At 38.0% G+C, this 16,286-nt stretch overlaps 1 protein-coding gene and 1 long non-coding RNA gene across 3 annotated transcripts; one reads left to right on the top strand and one right to left on the bottom strand.

The window, feature by feature from the left end:
• The first annotated feature begins 457 nt into the window (after positions 1–457).
• Positions 458–4,467, top strand: LOC122280145 (protein DETOXIFICATION 21-like). The gene is made up of 8 exons (XM_043091145.1): positions 458–772; positions 1,380–1,921; positions 2,151–2,237; positions 2,380–2,436; positions 2,734–2,972; positions 3,280–3,398; positions 4,044–4,130; positions 4,246–4,467. The coding sequence occupies exons 1-8, from the start codon at positions 506–508 to the stop codon at positions 4,324–4,326; spliced, it is 1,479 nt and encodes a 492-aa protein (XP_042947079.1). The 5' UTR covers positions 458–505; the 3' UTR covers positions 4,327–4,467.
• A 7,068-nt stretch (positions 4,468–11,535) lies between these two features.
• LOC122280146 lies at positions 11,536–13,548 on the bottom strand. Of its 2 annotated transcripts, XR_006229746.1 has the most exons (3): positions 13,413–13,548; positions 13,191–13,319; positions 11,536–12,349 (listed from the first exon to the last, which is right to left on the bottom strand). It is a non-coding gene; the product is annotated as an uncharacterized LOC122280146 (long non-coding RNA). The 2 variants fall into 2 exon arrangements; XR_006229745.1 differs by having other exon boundaries at positions 11,536–13,319.
• Positions 13,549–16,286: the final 2,738 nt, after the last annotated feature.

Genomic DNA, 16,286 nt, shown 5'->3' with positions numbered 1-16,286 from the left:
TTAATTCTAACAAAATTATTATTTAAATTTTAAGAAGCTCAAAATGAATTTTACTATATACAAATACAGTTACATACTAATCTGTGTATTCATATTGATTTATTCATACTTAAAATTTAAATTAAAACTGTTTTTAATAAAATTTACTTTTTAATCAATCACATCATATTAATATATAGATTAATACATAATTATACTTACAACTATATTTTTTCGCTCGAAATTCAATACCTCCATTAATTTTATCATGAAAAAATTAACACCGTAATTGGTACGCGGCATCAGTCAAGTTTTGATTGACATTTGACTGCCATTCACCTGCTGTTGACTGTCATTTACCTTTTGTTGACATTTGGGGTTGAGAACTTGAGATATTAATTTTATAAAAAAATTGAAAAATCAGACATGGAATTCTCTCAATATTACATATATATATATATATATATATATATGCAGATTATTGATAATCAAAAAATATGCAGAAAGCTCTGTTAATGGTGTTAACATGGAAGGAGACATCAACCAGGAACTTCTTAGCAAACCAGCAGAAGCAGAAGTAACTGTTGCAGATCATGAAGTGTCGTTAAAGAACAAGGTTTGGAGCGAGACAAAGAAGTTGTGGGTTGTGGCGGGGCCTGCTATAGTGACCAGATTCACCACGTTTGGGATCAATGTTATCAGTCAAGCCTTTATTGGTCACATTGGTGCTGCAGAACTAGCTGCCTACTCTTTCGTATATACCGTGCTTTTGAGGTTTTCAAGCGGCGTCCTGGTATGTTTTTGCCATTCTGGTTTCTTTCTGGTTTGATGACAAATTAGTATCGGCTTATGCTTTGAATGGAAATGGTTTTGGGTCTCATCACCATGGCCCTGACTTTAATGGATCATGATATTGGAGCAGGCTCCTCTTGCTTGAACTATTTTGAAAGGGGCTTGAGATAGATGCAATGTGGATTATAGTAAAATGAGGATCACGATTCCCCAAGTACTATTATCTGAACGTTTGTATTGATTGTTATTTGTTTATATATTTATGCAACGTTGAATGTTCAATAAATGCTGTAACACTCATTTCATGTGCCTATTTATCTGCCATTTAAAGCTCTCAAATTCAGATGAAATACTTGAAATAGAATCTTTCAATACTTGGATAAAAGTACTGTGAGATGGATGCTGCGGAGAGAAACAGAAACGAAAACACAAAAGCAAGAATCACTCAACTGATCTTACGTGTTATTATTTAATGTAAATTGCATCCGACAATGGCCTGACAGGACGTGTTCTCTGTTTGAGGATTTTATCATCGTTTTTTGTGATAACAGCATGCAATTGGTAATGAAATCTGCGTTTGAATTGTAATTGTGAATTCGTAAGTGCAGTTGGGCATGGCAAGTGCACTGGAAACTCTCTGTGGGCAAGCATACGGGGCGAAACAGTATAACATGCTTGGAGTATATCTTCAAAGATCGTGGATAGTCTTGTTCTTGACTTCAATCTTTCTCCTTCCTCTACTAATCTTCACAACCCCAATTCTTAAGATTTTAGGCCAAGAAGAGAATATAGCAGATATTGGAGGGGACATTGGTCACTGGTTCATTGCCGTGCTATATTCCTTGATTCCAAGTTTTACATGTCAAATGTTCCTACAAGCACAGAGCAAAAACGTGATCATAACTTACTTGGCAGCATTTTCAATTGCAATCCACCTCCTCCTCTCATGGCTTTTAACTGTGAAGTATAAGTTTGGGATTCCTGGTGCAATGTTCTCCACTGTGTTGGCATATTGGATTCCAAATATTGGTCAGCTTGCATTTGTTATGTGTGGAGGATGTCGGCAAACATGGAAAGGTTTCTCATCACTCGCTTTCAAGGAGCTTTGGCCTGTTATCAAGCTTTCCGTTTCATCTGGTGTTATGCTCTGGTAAGCACATCCAACGGGTGTTCAGAGACTTATGTTTTAAACACAGACCAAAGTAATATGGCATAGTATTTTTTTTTTTTTTTTTTTTCCTGAAAAACAGTTATTATTCTTCTTTATAGAAATTCTCGTTATGACCTTTCGAAGTTTGTGAGTTCCTTGTAAGATTTTATGACTGGCATGATTGCTTTTGTATTATAATTATTACTGAACGCTCTTTTATTTATGATAGTCTCGAGATCTGCTACAATACAGGGTTGCTTATTCTAGCAGGATTCATGAAAAATGCTGAGGTCTCCATTGATGCTCTATCTATATGGTAATTCTTTCAGGCTCCCCTCCCTTTACTTTGTCACGTTTTCATACCCGTGCCATCATGTTACCATTGGAAACATTATCCAGACACAATGAATTCTGTTTTAGGCCCCTTGATAATTGAAATATCTGATCTTTTTCTACAGCCTTAACATCAATGGATTAGAAATGATGATATCTCTGGGATTCTTGGCTGCAGCAAGGTATCACCATCATCTTCATCCTTGAAACATAGTCCACATCAACGTTGCGAGAGTAGCTTTTCTCCGCTTGAAATTGTGTTTTGAATGTGGTTTTTTCATCAACTTTGTGAAGCATTAGAATTACTTCTTTCTTTTTTTTTTTTTTTTTTCAAGAGAAGATAACAGTACTCTAATTTTATTGATAAACCCTCACTTATGACGGATGACGTATTGCTTACATATTCATAAAATATGTAAGATATGCTTATGAATGTTTTAGCCTCATTCTTGTACTGACACTTGATTGAAATCTTACAGTGTTCGGGTATCAAACGAATTGGGAAGAGGGGATTCAAAAGCGGCAAAGTTCTCAATCATGAATACAGTGCTGACTTCATTTGTCATTGGATTTGCCCTTTTTCTAGTTTTCTTATTTGTGAGAGGACGTATTGCTTACATATTTACCGACAGTCAGGAGGTGGTTGAAGCAGTTGCAAGCTTGTCACCCTTGTTGGCTGTATCAATACTATTGAACAGTATTCAACCCGTGCTCTCTGGTACTTTTCTCCTCTCAATCTCTCGTGCTATTCTCTGATGACTATAGTACTTAGGAGGACATTTTAGTCCTGGCTTATGTCATCTCTCATGGCCAAAGGATTGTCCGACCACCCTTGTGATATTTTTTAAGAGGACGGTACCCTAATTTTATTAATAATCCTTATTTATGATTGAGAAAAATCATATTCAATGAACCATGATTCCACGAACCAAGCTTACTCATATAATGAGTATAAATTGTGGCTATCATTAAACTATTGTAAGGTTTTATTATTTAGTTGCAAAGTAGATGATTTTCGTCGACAGGAGTTGCTGTTGGAGCTGGGTGGCAGAGCACAGTAGCATATGTTAACATAGCCTGCTATTATCTTGTGGGAATTCCCGTTGGTGCTGTTCTTGGATATCTTTTTAATATGGGAATCAAGGTGAGCTTTACCATTCCTATATTGTGTTTAGAATCTATGTTTTCTGACTACACCAAAAGTTAAAACGGGAAGAATTCTATTTGCCTGTTTGTGTGGACACACATTCCATACTATTTATATGACATGATTGATAAAATGTGGTCATATTAAATTATTACCTATGGAAACATGTCAGATAAGTAAGTTTAACTGCAAATTCATTTTTTCTAAGAAAATGACGGTACCCTAATTTTATTGTTAGACCTTTATTTATGGCAGAGGAATACCTTATATGTAAGGGCAAAGGGGTAACAGATGGAAATCCCAAAACCAAGCTCTTATGAAAAACCATTGATGAGAAAGATACAATACTGAAAATACAAGAAAACCATGAAGAACAATCTAACGTTGAAAGTTTGGAATATCTGTACGATCTAAAGTGAAAAGGCCAACCATATGTTTGGAAAGTTTAAAAATGGAAGAGAACTTACAGTGCTGCTCCTTGATTCGCAAGACTATATGCTAAAGTGTTCCCTTCTCTACAGACATGAGTAATGTTAAAAGAAAAGAAATGGTTAAAATGTAAATATCATCCCAAAGATCAGCATATTTCCATGCAAAGCTCAACTGTAAATGTTTCATGTTTTTCTCAATCTCATCTTGTAGGGTGTTTGGGTTGGAATGTTGTTTGGAACATTTGTTCAGACTCTTGTACTCGTTGTTATCACTTATAGAACCGACTGGGACCAACAGGTATTAGCTTTTGTTGCCTTTTGTCAGCTTAATTATAGATGTTTGTTTTCTAGTTTTACATTAGCCGATTTTATTCATGCAAACATGTATATGCACATACAATGTACATCTGTAGGTAATTTTGGCACATAAACGCGTTAAAAGGTGGGGAGCAGAAGATGGTAAAGAAGGAAAACCTGCTGCATCAGATGTGTAATTTTAGCTTTCCCATTCATCTTACATCATATAAAAATCTTAAACAAACTATTGAAATCTGAAGTTATTTTCTTTCTCAGACACCTTTTGTTGTCAATTCTTGAGACTGAATTATGTTTTTTTGAAGTTGTAAATTGATGTATTGAAAGAACTAATTTTAATTTCTCTGCAATATATATTATGATGCCCCTAACCCCCTGCTTGGGATTTAATGGAGTTGAGACGTCAGGATATAAAACACCAAGTTATACATTCCCCTCGTTCATGACAGATAATATGAATGCACCTAACATGTGTCTAGGAGTATGAAAAATTAGCATTGGAAGCTAACAAATATTTGTATTAGAATAAAATACATTCTGACATACATTTCATAGTTATTAGACGTAATGAGACTGAGAAGAAGAATACTATTTCGTTGATTATGTAATGAGCAATACAGAGGTATATATAAAGAACTTTACAGTGAATAAGACAAAGAAGAGCCTAACAATATACAGCAGAGAATAACTGCACCTACAGCAGAGAGTAACAAACAAATATTCCTTCAGTACATTCTATAAAAGGAAAGAATAAAAAGAAGAATTGTGCTGTGTGACACCGTGTGTCTGTTATGAGGATGAGCTGGAATCTGTAGCATGATCAGTAAGGTTAATACGCCCCCTCGAATCCAAGGGGGTGTCAACCACATTGAGAGTCGTCTTGAAGTGGAGGAATTTATCAGCAACCAAGGGCTTAGTTAGGACATCTGCAATCTGGTCTTGTGAACTGATGAATGATACACGAAGCTGTTTTGCAGTTACACGATCTCGGACAAAATGGTAATCAATGTCCATATGTTTGGTTTTAGAGTGATAGACAGGATTAGCCGAGAGATATGTTGCTCCAAGATTGTCACACCAAAGAATTGGAGATTGAGGAAGAGACAAACCAAGCTCTCGGATAAGTGTTTGTATCCATATAAGTTCAGCAGCTGAGGCAGCAACAGCTTTGTACTCGGCCTCTGTTGAGGATCTAGCCACAGTTTTTTGTTTTTTTGAGCTCCATGAGAGTAGATGCTTGCCGAGATAGATGCAGTAACCTCCTGTTGATCGACGATCGTCTGGACATCCTCCCCAGTCGGCATCAGAGTATGCCTGAAGAGTGAAGCTGGTTTGAGGGGCAAAAAGGAGGCCGTGATTGATAGTGGCTTTAAGATATCGGAAAATTCTCTTGACAGCACTCCAATGTGTTGCTTTTGGAGTATGAAGGAATTGGCAAACCTTGTTGACCGAGTAGGCTATATCGGGTCTAGTTAAAGACAGGTATTGTAAACCACCAACCAAGCTTCTGTACAAAGTGATATCATCAAAATCAGGGGCATCAAACTTAGATAATTTGAGAGAGGCAGCCATAGGAGATGTCATGGGTTTTGCATGAAGCATGTTACTCCGATTGAGAAGATTTTTGATATACTTGCGCTGTGTTAGTATAAGTCCTTGCTTAGTGTGGACAACTTCAACACCAAGAAAGAAAGACAAGCTGCCAAGGTCTTTTACTGGAAAGGCCTTTCCTAGATCACGAATGAGATTAGTTATGGCAGAAGCACAAGAGGCAGTGATAACTAAATCATCGACGTAGATCAACAGAAAAATGGTAGTGTGATGATGATGCAAGATGAACAACGACGGGTCAGCTTTAGATGCAGTAAAACCATAATGAAGAAGCCAGGAAGTAAGTGCAGCAAACCAGGACCGTGGGGCCTGTTTGAGGCCATACAGAGCCTTATGAAGCTTGCATACGTGGTTGGGATGAACTGGGTCTATGAAACCTTGGGGTTGTTGCATATAGACTTCATCAGTGAGGGTGCCGTGCAAAAAAGCATTGTGGATGTCCAATTGGTGCAGGGGCCATTTTCGGGTAACAGCAATGGACAATATTAGACGTACAGTGGTTGGCTTGATCACGGGGCTGAAGGTCTCATTGTAGTCAATCCCAGAGAGTTGATGAAAACCTTTTGCTACTAACCGCGCCTTTCTCCTCTCAAATGAGCCATCAGCATTGGTTTTGGTTTTGTAAACCCACCTGCAGCCAAGCACGTTAGAGATATTGACAGGGGGAACAAGACTCCATGTACGGTTTTGCATGAGAGCAGTGTACTCTTGAGCCATGGCTTCACGCCAAACCGAGAACTTAGAAGCTGTAGAGTAACTTGAAGGGTCATCAGGTACAGTAGCAGTGGTGAGAAAACAATTTCGAGAAGGATAGGGAATGGTACCATCAGTTGCAATCCGTGGTCGGAGAGAGTTGGTGGAGGAACGAGTTATGATGGGAGAACGTGGAGGAACCAAGGTAGTGGTGGAAGGGCCATGATTTAGGGGAACAACAGGGAGATTGGAAGTGGGTGAAGGAGTGTTATCAGAGGTTGAAGATGAGGGTAGTCTCGGACTGGGTAAGATAGAAGGATTGATGGGTTGAGAGGAGATAGGGCCAAGTAAAGAAGAGGAAGATGGTGTAGAGGGAATTGGGCCAGGGTTTGAAGAAGTATGTATTGGGCCTAAAATGGATGTCTGGAAGAGAGGTAAGGAAATTTGGGTGGTGGGTGTAGGAATGTTGGACGTGGGCTGTGATAAATTTTTGTGGGGAAATGATGTTTCATGAAACCGGACATCTCGTGAGATATAGAGTCGGTTTGTATGTAGATCAAGGCACTTGTACCCTTTGTGGGTACTGCTATATCCTAAGAACAAGCATGAGGTTGATCTAAAGTTGAGTTTGTTTGGTAAGTATGGGCGTAGGTTGGGCCAGCATTCACAGCCAAACACCTTTAGGAATTTGTAGTCAGGGTCTTTTTTATGGACCATGAAATAAGGTGATTGGTTGTTAAGGGTAGGAGAGGGTAGAAGATTAATAAGATATACTGCGGTTTCAAAAGCATCGGCCCAAAAAGTAAATGGTAGAGATGCGTGGGCCAGGAGTGCAAGCCCAGTTTCCACAATATGGCGATGTTTTCTTTCAACAAGCCCATTTTGTTGATGGGTGTGTGGGCAAGAAAGACGATGCTTAATTCCAAGTTTTTGGCACATGGAGGTGATGGGTTTAAATTCACCACCTCCATCGGTTTGCAGTGTTATTAACTTGGTGTTAAACATGCGTTCAACAAGAGGTAAAAAAATAGAGAAAATATTAAGAGCCTCAGATTTGAGTTTGAGAGGAAAAATCCATGTAAAACGTGTAAAATGATCAACAAAAGAGATGTAATATTTAAAGCCCATTCTAGAAACATAAGGAACAGGGCCCCATAAATCTGAGTACACTAAATTTAAAGGCCCAGTAGAAGAGGCCCAACTGGATTGAAAGGGAAGTTGACAAGCTTTGGCAAGAGGACATTCAGGGCATTGAAAAACAGCATCGGTGGGAGAAGTTGGCAGGGACTTTGAGCGCAGAATGGAGGAGACTTGAGCTAAAGATGGATGACCCATCCTTCGATGCCACTGGGCAAGAGAAGTGCGTTCACCAACATTAGCAGAGGGAGAAGATGCTGGAGATGGGAACACATAAAGACCGTTATGGGTTGGTCCGGTGAGGAGGATTTTCCTGCTCCGAGAGTCCTTGACAGAGAAATGAGAAGAGTGAAATTCAAAGAAGCAGCAGTTATCAACACAGAATTTGAGGACAGAGACAAGGTTCTTAGTGATTAGAGGAACATGTAGTAAATTTCGAAGAAGAAAGGAGGAAGAAGTTGTGGGTAGAGATGAATCACCGTGAGCATTGATAGAGAGATCATTACCATCTCCTACGCGAATAGTTTCATCACCATTGTACGGTACTGATGACAAGTTCAAGTTGCTCATGTCATTGGTAATGTGATGAGTAGCGCCTGAGTCTGGGTACCACAAGGTGTCAGGAGAGCTATTCTGAGGTGGGAAGTTGGCCGTGTAGTTGGCTGAGAAAGTTGAGGGAGCTTCATACTGAAAAGCATTGTTGAACCGATTCCTGCATTGAAGAGCAATGTGACCAACCCGGTTGCATACTTGACAGGTAGGACGTGTTGAGTTGTATTGAGGAGCAGTGTTGGTGAAGGAAACACGTCCACGACCATTGTTATGATGGCGTCCTCTGCTACGACCATTTCTATTACCACGAGAAAGGCCACGACCCCTTTGATCACGTGGAGCACTAGAGCTGTAATTTGCATAAATATCTCCAGAAGAAATGAGAGATTTGGCATTGTGAGAAATACGGTTCTCATGGATGAGGAGCATTTGATATAAGTCATGAGAGGTAAGAGGGTCAGATCTTGTAGTAATAGATGTGACAAAAAATTCATACGAAGGGCCTAACCCATTTAACAGGTAGGTAACAAGTTCTTTATCAGACAGATGGCTTCCAGTAGCAGCTAAACAATCAGCAAGTAGACGCACCTTGCCAAAATATTCAGAGATGGTTTGTTCTCCACGGGAGAGATTGGTGAGTTGAAACCGCACCTGAAACTCCTTAGCTTGAGAACATTGAGGCAAGTTTGTTCCAGAGGTCATAAGCGGAAGTTGAGGAAAGTACATGGCTGAGAATAGACTCAGACAGAGAGGAGAAAAGAATGCTGAGAACCAATTGGTCAGTGCGTTGCCAGGAGAGATAGGCAGGGTTGGCTTTGGGTGCAGAGTCAGCTTCGATGAGAAACTTAATGGGTGAGGGAGAGGTGCCATCGACAAAGGTGTATAAGTCCTGGCCCCGTAGATAGGCAGAGGTTTGAACCTTCCATAGGAGATAGTTTTCTTTGGTTAACTTGGTAGAAATAAGATGAGAAAAAGAGGGAGAGGGAGGGTTGGGTGAAGAAGAGGACGCAGCCATGGATCTTTGGACAGTCTGTCAAATGGCTCTAGATACCATATTAGACGTAATGAGACTGAGAAGAAGAATACTATTTCGTTGATTATGTAATGAGCAATACAGAGGTATATATAAAGAACTTTACAGTGAATAAGACAAAGAAGAGCCTAACAATATATAGCAGAGAATAACTGCACCTACAGCAGAGAGTAACAAACAAATATTCCTTCAGTACATTCTATAAAAGGAAAGAATAAAAAGAAGAATTGTGCTGTGTGACACCGTGTGTCTGTTATGAGGATGAGCTGGAATCTGTAGCATGATCAGTAAGGTTAATAATAGTAACATTACATAGTTCTTTCATAAAAAAATCACATGTTTTAAAAACAGAAATCATTGTTTTTAACGTAAACCCTTGTACTGAAATCACTAGCCTTCACTAGCAAGAAGGCACTTTCCCTTGCCTCCAAGATTATTAGTATCTCGTTCGAGGTCGTTGACTTTTCTTTACCAACCTATGGGAATTCACACCATCTTTAAGCACTTCAAATTAGATAGAAGAATTCTACTAGAATAATATCACATCCCAACTTGGGGTCGTGATGTGTGTTTTAAAAAGGTTTTCTTTGTAAAGTTTGTACTTTGCATTTCTACAAACTTCATTACTTTTTAATTCTAAACCCATTGCTAGACCTATTACACAATTTGACACACATTAACCAAGATAACCGTGACGTTCCCAGATTCTGCTTGAGATTGGATGGATTCTTAAGCATCAAAATATGCAACACAATGTTATTTGCCTCCGTTCGTGACAATTAAAGATACAATGCATCTAGCATGAATCTAAAAATTATATTTCATAAACTGAAAATAATAGATGTTCAAGTTATAGCATAAGTCCAAAAACTTTGTAACCATAAAAGTACTAGAGACAGAGCTCCCTAAGTATATGCAAAAACTAAGGTAACTACTAGGCTAATCCATCGAGTAGCTCGCTCAACTCGATCAAAGACGTCATAATACTATTGATAAAATGTAGCATCGAAGCGAGAAGCTCCATGTCATGCCGTCACTATCTAGTCAATCACTTCCAGTTGATTGTCTATTGCATTTCCTAATTCTAGCACATGATCTATCATGCTGGAGGGATTGATAGTCAGGACTATTACGGTGAGATTTGATTACAACTCTCAGCAAGTTAACAAACAACTTAAACTGATAGTTTACATATGCATGTATGACAATAAAAGCATGAATACAAATACTGGCTCTTCTTAAAAAAAAAAAAAAAAGGCATGAATGCAAAATGTGAATATGAGTAACTGGAAGTGACTTGACAAAATGCATGACATGTACTAACATGACTTGAACTGACATGAAATGAGCTGAACTGATGTGAACTGAAAACTGAATGTGACATAATATGATTTGAACTGAACGTGAAGTAACATAAATTGAACATGAGTTGAACGTGAACTGAATTGAAACTAAACGTGAACTAAATTGAAACTGAACGTGAACTAAACGGAACTGAAATTGAACATGAAATTTGGATCCTATTCAACAATTAAATTAGTTAATTAAAAGTTGGTGCTACACAAGTCCCCTTGAGGTGTGTGTCCCTATTGATACCACATCAAATTACAAGTATTTACACTAGTTGTGAGTGCATTAACATATGTATCAATTCAAAGGTATCGACACTTGCTATGAAAAACTTAATGTACATATCTCGTGACTAGTATATGCACCCGCACAAGTGCGTATAATAGAAATTGAAATGTGGGTGTCACCTTCGACGTTGGTGCTTGGCTTCGCTTTAAAAACCAGTTAATTAGGTCCTATTTGAAACTTGCTGATTTTTATCTTGTCAACCCAAGAAATTTTACACTACTTTAGACACTCCAGCTTGAACAATAGAGTTCCACTAGGATATTACCTTATCCTAGCATTTAAGGTCGTGACAATCATAAACAGACTTGACTTGATGTGGCAAAACTATTTTCAAGACACTCTATACTCAAGACATGATATGATATGAAACAAAATGACAGATGACCTAACGTAACATAACGTGACATGTATGTGAGATGAATGACATAATGTAAAACAGATAATATTTTGTAACATGACATAATATGTAACATATGAACATTTCATAACATAATATAATATGTAATAGATATACATTTTGTGACATAATATAATGTATAACATATATAAATTTTGTAACATAGTAAAATGTAATAAATATACATTTCATGACATGAAATAGAGAAAAAGTGTGGTTCCACCAAGCAACTAAGAAATAAATAAACTAGCAAAATGAATGGGAAGGTCACAATGACGTAGTTAGGTTCAAGGTTGGTTCTTCTATGGAAAACGGTTTTTTTTTTTGACAAAAATACAAGGAAATTGAAATTCTAACAACTTGTCAATATAGTTCCAAAACTCTTGTCAAAACATTAACTGAGTCGCCAAAAATATTTCATCAAGTTGGACAAATAGGCAGACTTCCAAAATAATAAATAAATAAATAAAGTAAATAGATAAAAATGAAATAATAGGTTTTTTTTCCCTTGCCTCAAAGTCCAATTTTGAAAAAAAGTTACAAAAATGGCAGTTTTGCTTCGTATCAAATCCCAAAAGAATTCGAAGAAAGAGAAAAAATGACTTAGAAACTTAAAAAAAAAAAACAATATTCCAAGACAGGGCATAGTTTTTGTAAAATGATTTAATACAAGCATTTAACAAAGATTGTAAAATTTAAAGCATGTAAAAACAATTCATAACAATAAACTTACCCATTGAGAGGTTGTTTCAAACATTTTGATTTCCTAAGAAAAATTTGGACCATAACTGAATAATAGGCTAGGCCATGTCATACAAACCATTTTGCAAATAATTCATGAAATGGTCTTTTTCAAGAGTGTAACAAGTACGAGTGTAAAGAAGTCTGAATGGTTGGGGAAAGTCAAGCTGACAACAATTTGAGTGAATCCTAAGAGCAGCAAACCTAACTGAGGCCGGCTAGTGAGAAGTCAAACTCTCTCTAACTAGGAGGCTGTTTTTACATTTTCCTGCACTTATTGTTGCTACTTTTCTGTTTTACATCTCACCCAAGAACAAAGATAACCAACACAATAGCAGCAAAGATGGATCTGGATTCCCTTATCTCTCAAACAGCTGCTCTCTCATGGCATGATCTCAACCTGCATCTAGCGCCAGTATCAGCTCAAAACATCTCAAACAAAATTCTGATAGGCAGGTTGGTAGCCGAGCGGCCTTTAAACAAATTTGCAATACATTCATGCATCAAAGCATCATGGAACTTTATACAAAATTTCCTTATTGAAGATATGGAAACAAACAGTTTTATTTTCACCTTTAGAAATACCCAAGATAAACTTAGAGTCCTCAATCAAACCCCATGGAATTTCAAAGGGCATCTTCTGGTCCTAAAACAGTGGCCAACCGGGGCCACTCTCAAAGAAATCAATTTAAATCATGCTCCATTCCAAGTGCAAATCCATGGTCTGCCTTTGGATTATATATTACTCTAGAAAATGCTATTCAAATAGGGAGAGCACTTGGAAGTTTGATCAAAGTGGAAGAGGATCCTCTCTATGGACTAGCTTTCAGAAAATTCATCAGAATCAAGGTTAAAATTGATGTCACTAAGCCATTACAGCAACGATTTATGATGCCAAGGTTAGATAATTCTGAAATATGGATAGCTCTCAAATATGAAAAACTTCCAGACTTCTGTTATGCCTGTGGTAGACTCGGTCATTCCCAAGTTTTTTGTGGATTTCTAAGTTCACCTACATCAAGATTAATTTATGGCCCATGGATCAAAGCCGAGTACAACAACAACCAAGGCATATCTCAGGCTTTTCAACAAACAGGTCACAGGCAACCAACAGAAACCGATTTCATGGGAAAATTTTCTAGTCAAACTAATCTCTATGGCAATCAAAACAAAGAGAAGCCAACCAATGTTCAAAACCAAAATCTGAATCTGTTTCCAAGGAGAGGTCAGCAAGAAGTTACCGAAAGAACATCTACGATGGTGAAGAAAAACAACCAAGGTTGGATCCATCTTGCCCCCTCAACATTGGCCACAAAAAACCCATCGGAAACCTTCAACATCACGAATCCAGCACTCCCTCAAGAACTGTTCTGCTACAGTGAACAAAGATCATTAATTTCCCCAACCAGAAGAATAAATATTTTTACTGTTGAAGAGCCACCGACCGAATCCCACAACCATACCTCTCTCGGTAGCAAAATATCCCTTTTGTCTTCAAATCTGGTTTCAGAACAGCAGGTAAAGGAGGGGACAACTGAACACGTGCATAGCCATCAAGATAAGATATTGCCAACGGAAGCAAATGAGCAACCGTGGAATGCTCAGTGGCAGAAAATCTATTCTACCTTCAAGGATTATAAGAGCCTTCAGACAATGAACGTGTCTGGGCCTGGACCTTCAACAGCCCATCAAGCTACTTCCAAAGCTTTCTAGCCCATTGAGACATGTCCTCACTTCAAGAGCCCACATCATTATCTACAAGCCGGTCCATCCCAACTCAATCCAAGTCTGCCGAATTCAATCATCTGAAAGGTTCTAACGTGGAGCATGGTTTTGTCCCCTCAACGACAGACTCTACTCCTACTGATGCTCAGTTAGATACTTCCTTAGACCAATGCATATCCACGGTTATACATGCTCCTATCCCAGCAAAAATTCCAACTAAATCCAATCTTACAATTCAGTTGTTAGAAGATTCAAGTTCAATGCAAGTGGATAACCCGGTTGCACCTTTGGAAATATCACCTGAAGCTGAATTTATTATTGGCAAATCTGAAGATATTAAATCTCTGTCTACTCAAGAGGAATATCTCAACCGAATGCCCCTTCAATCTCAGACAAAAGATCTTCTTCCATCCAAAAGGCCACATGATACAGAGTCCTTTTATGAACCAACAAGAAAATCACAGCGCCTCAACAAAATAAAGAAACCAGAGCAAGTTGATGAAACAGTTAATATGCTTTTTTCAGAAGAATCTACAACAACTCTCACTCTCTCGTGGACATGCAATCAGGAACAAAAGGCAAAGAAAAAAAATCAAAAGGAAAAGGAAGGTTGAATCCATATAGTAAGCCAGTTACACATTCTCACAGCAAATCCAAATCAACTAGCGAGGCAAGCTTCAAAATGCCTCCAAAAGCCAAATGAGAACACTGGCTTGGAATTGCAGGGGCCTTGTCCGACCCAATGCAATCAGAAACCTAAGGGCTAATATTAAGAAATATAATCCTGATGTCATTTTTTTGTCGGAAACCTTGGTGTCGGATGATCGCACCATATCTATTGTACATAGTTTAGATTTCCATTTTTTTGTTTGTATCCCTGCAGTATGTAAAAAAGGTGGCTTATTACTTATGTGGAGACCGGGGATGGACATAGAACGGGTCAATCTGAATATGAATGCCTTTTCTGTTTTGGTGTATTCTGATCCTTCCTATCATCCTTGGTTACTTACTTATGTATACGCTCCTGCACAACAACATCAAAAAGTGTCTTTTTGGAGTCACCTGGACTCTATTCATCAAGCTTTTAATGGCCCTTGGTTATGTATAGGAGATTTCAATGATGTTATCAATCAAAATGAAAAATATGGGGGACGACCTTTTATTACCAATAGCAACCGAGGACTCAAAGCAATCATGGACAGACACGACCTCATTGACATTGGTTATTCAGGTCCTCAATACACTTGGTCAAATAATAGAAGCGGAATGGCTCTCATCAGAGAAAGATTAGACAGAACAATAGCAAATCAAGAATGGAGACTTCTTTTCCCAGATGCATCCTTACAACACTTGGCATCATCAGCATCAGATCATCACCCTTTATTGCTTCACACAATCAACAACCAGAAACATGCATCTTCTTTCAAATTTGAAGAATTCTGGATTCACGAACCGCTCAGTCATAACATTATCAAAGAAGCATGGAACAAAGCTTTTCAGGGCAACCTGGCTTATATTCTTTGTCAGAAAATCAAATCTACAAAAGAAGCTCTCAAATTCTAGAATAGGAATCACTTTGGTCGAATACAGGACAATATACAAAAGTTGGAATCAGATTTGATTGATATCCAAAGCAAACCGATTGGTGAGTACAACCAGGACAAAGAGAAAGAACTCCAACACAAGCTTCAAAAACAAAGACAACATGAAGAAACTTTGTGGCGTCAAAAGTCAAAAATAGCATGGCTCACTTCAACTGATCTTAACACCAAATTCTACCACTTATCAACAACAATCAGAAGAAGGAGAAATTCAATTGATGCCATCAAATTAGGCCCAGGTAATTGGTTTATGGATCACACTCTTATTGAAAATACTTTCATCAGTCATTTTCGATCCATTTATACTTCTTCAAAACCTACTTTCCCGGAAAGTTTAGAAGATCTTTTTGAGAAGCAAATTACAGACCAAGACAATGTGAATCTTCTAGCAGTTCCAAGTGAAACAGAAATATTTGGGGCCTTAAAACAGATCCCTAATCACAAAGCACCTGGCCCAGATGGTATGACAGCTTTGTTCTATAGACATTATTGGAGCATCATTAAAAAGGAGGTAGTGGAAGTAGTGAAGAATTTTTTTAGAAGGGGTAAACTGCTGAAACAAATCAATCACACCAATATCGCTCTTATTCCAAAAATTCCAAATCCAAATACCCTAAGCCATTACCGCCCCATTAGCCTCACCAATGTCATATACAAAATTATAACCAAAATAATGGCCAATCGTTTCAAGCTAACCTTAGATTCCATTATATCTCCTTTGCAAACAGCTTTCGTCCCAGGTAGAAACATAAAGGAAAATACTATCATAGCACATGAACTGTTTCACCTTTTAAAGAAGAAAAAAGGAAACAAAGGAATGATGGCCCTCAAACTTGATATGGAAAAAGCTTTTGACATGGTTGAGTGGGATTTCTTATTCAAGGTAATGAGTTTAGTCGGTTACAGCCAAAACTGGATCAACCTAATAAAAGAATGCATCACCACAGCTACCTTTTCTATTCTCATTAACGGCTCACCGAGGGGTTTCTTCAACTCTCAAAGGGGATTAAG

This window comes from Carya illinoinensis, chromosome 10, assembly GCF_018687715.1.
Source record: "Carya illinoinensis cultivar Pawnee chromosome 10, C.illinoinensisPawnee_v1, whole genome shotgun sequence".
NCBI lineage: Eukaryota > Viridiplantae > Streptophyta > Magnoliopsida > Fagales > Juglandaceae > Carya > Carya illinoinensis.
Note: the sequence above shows the minus strand (reverse complement) of the source record. Positions and strands in the feature narration are given on the sequence as shown.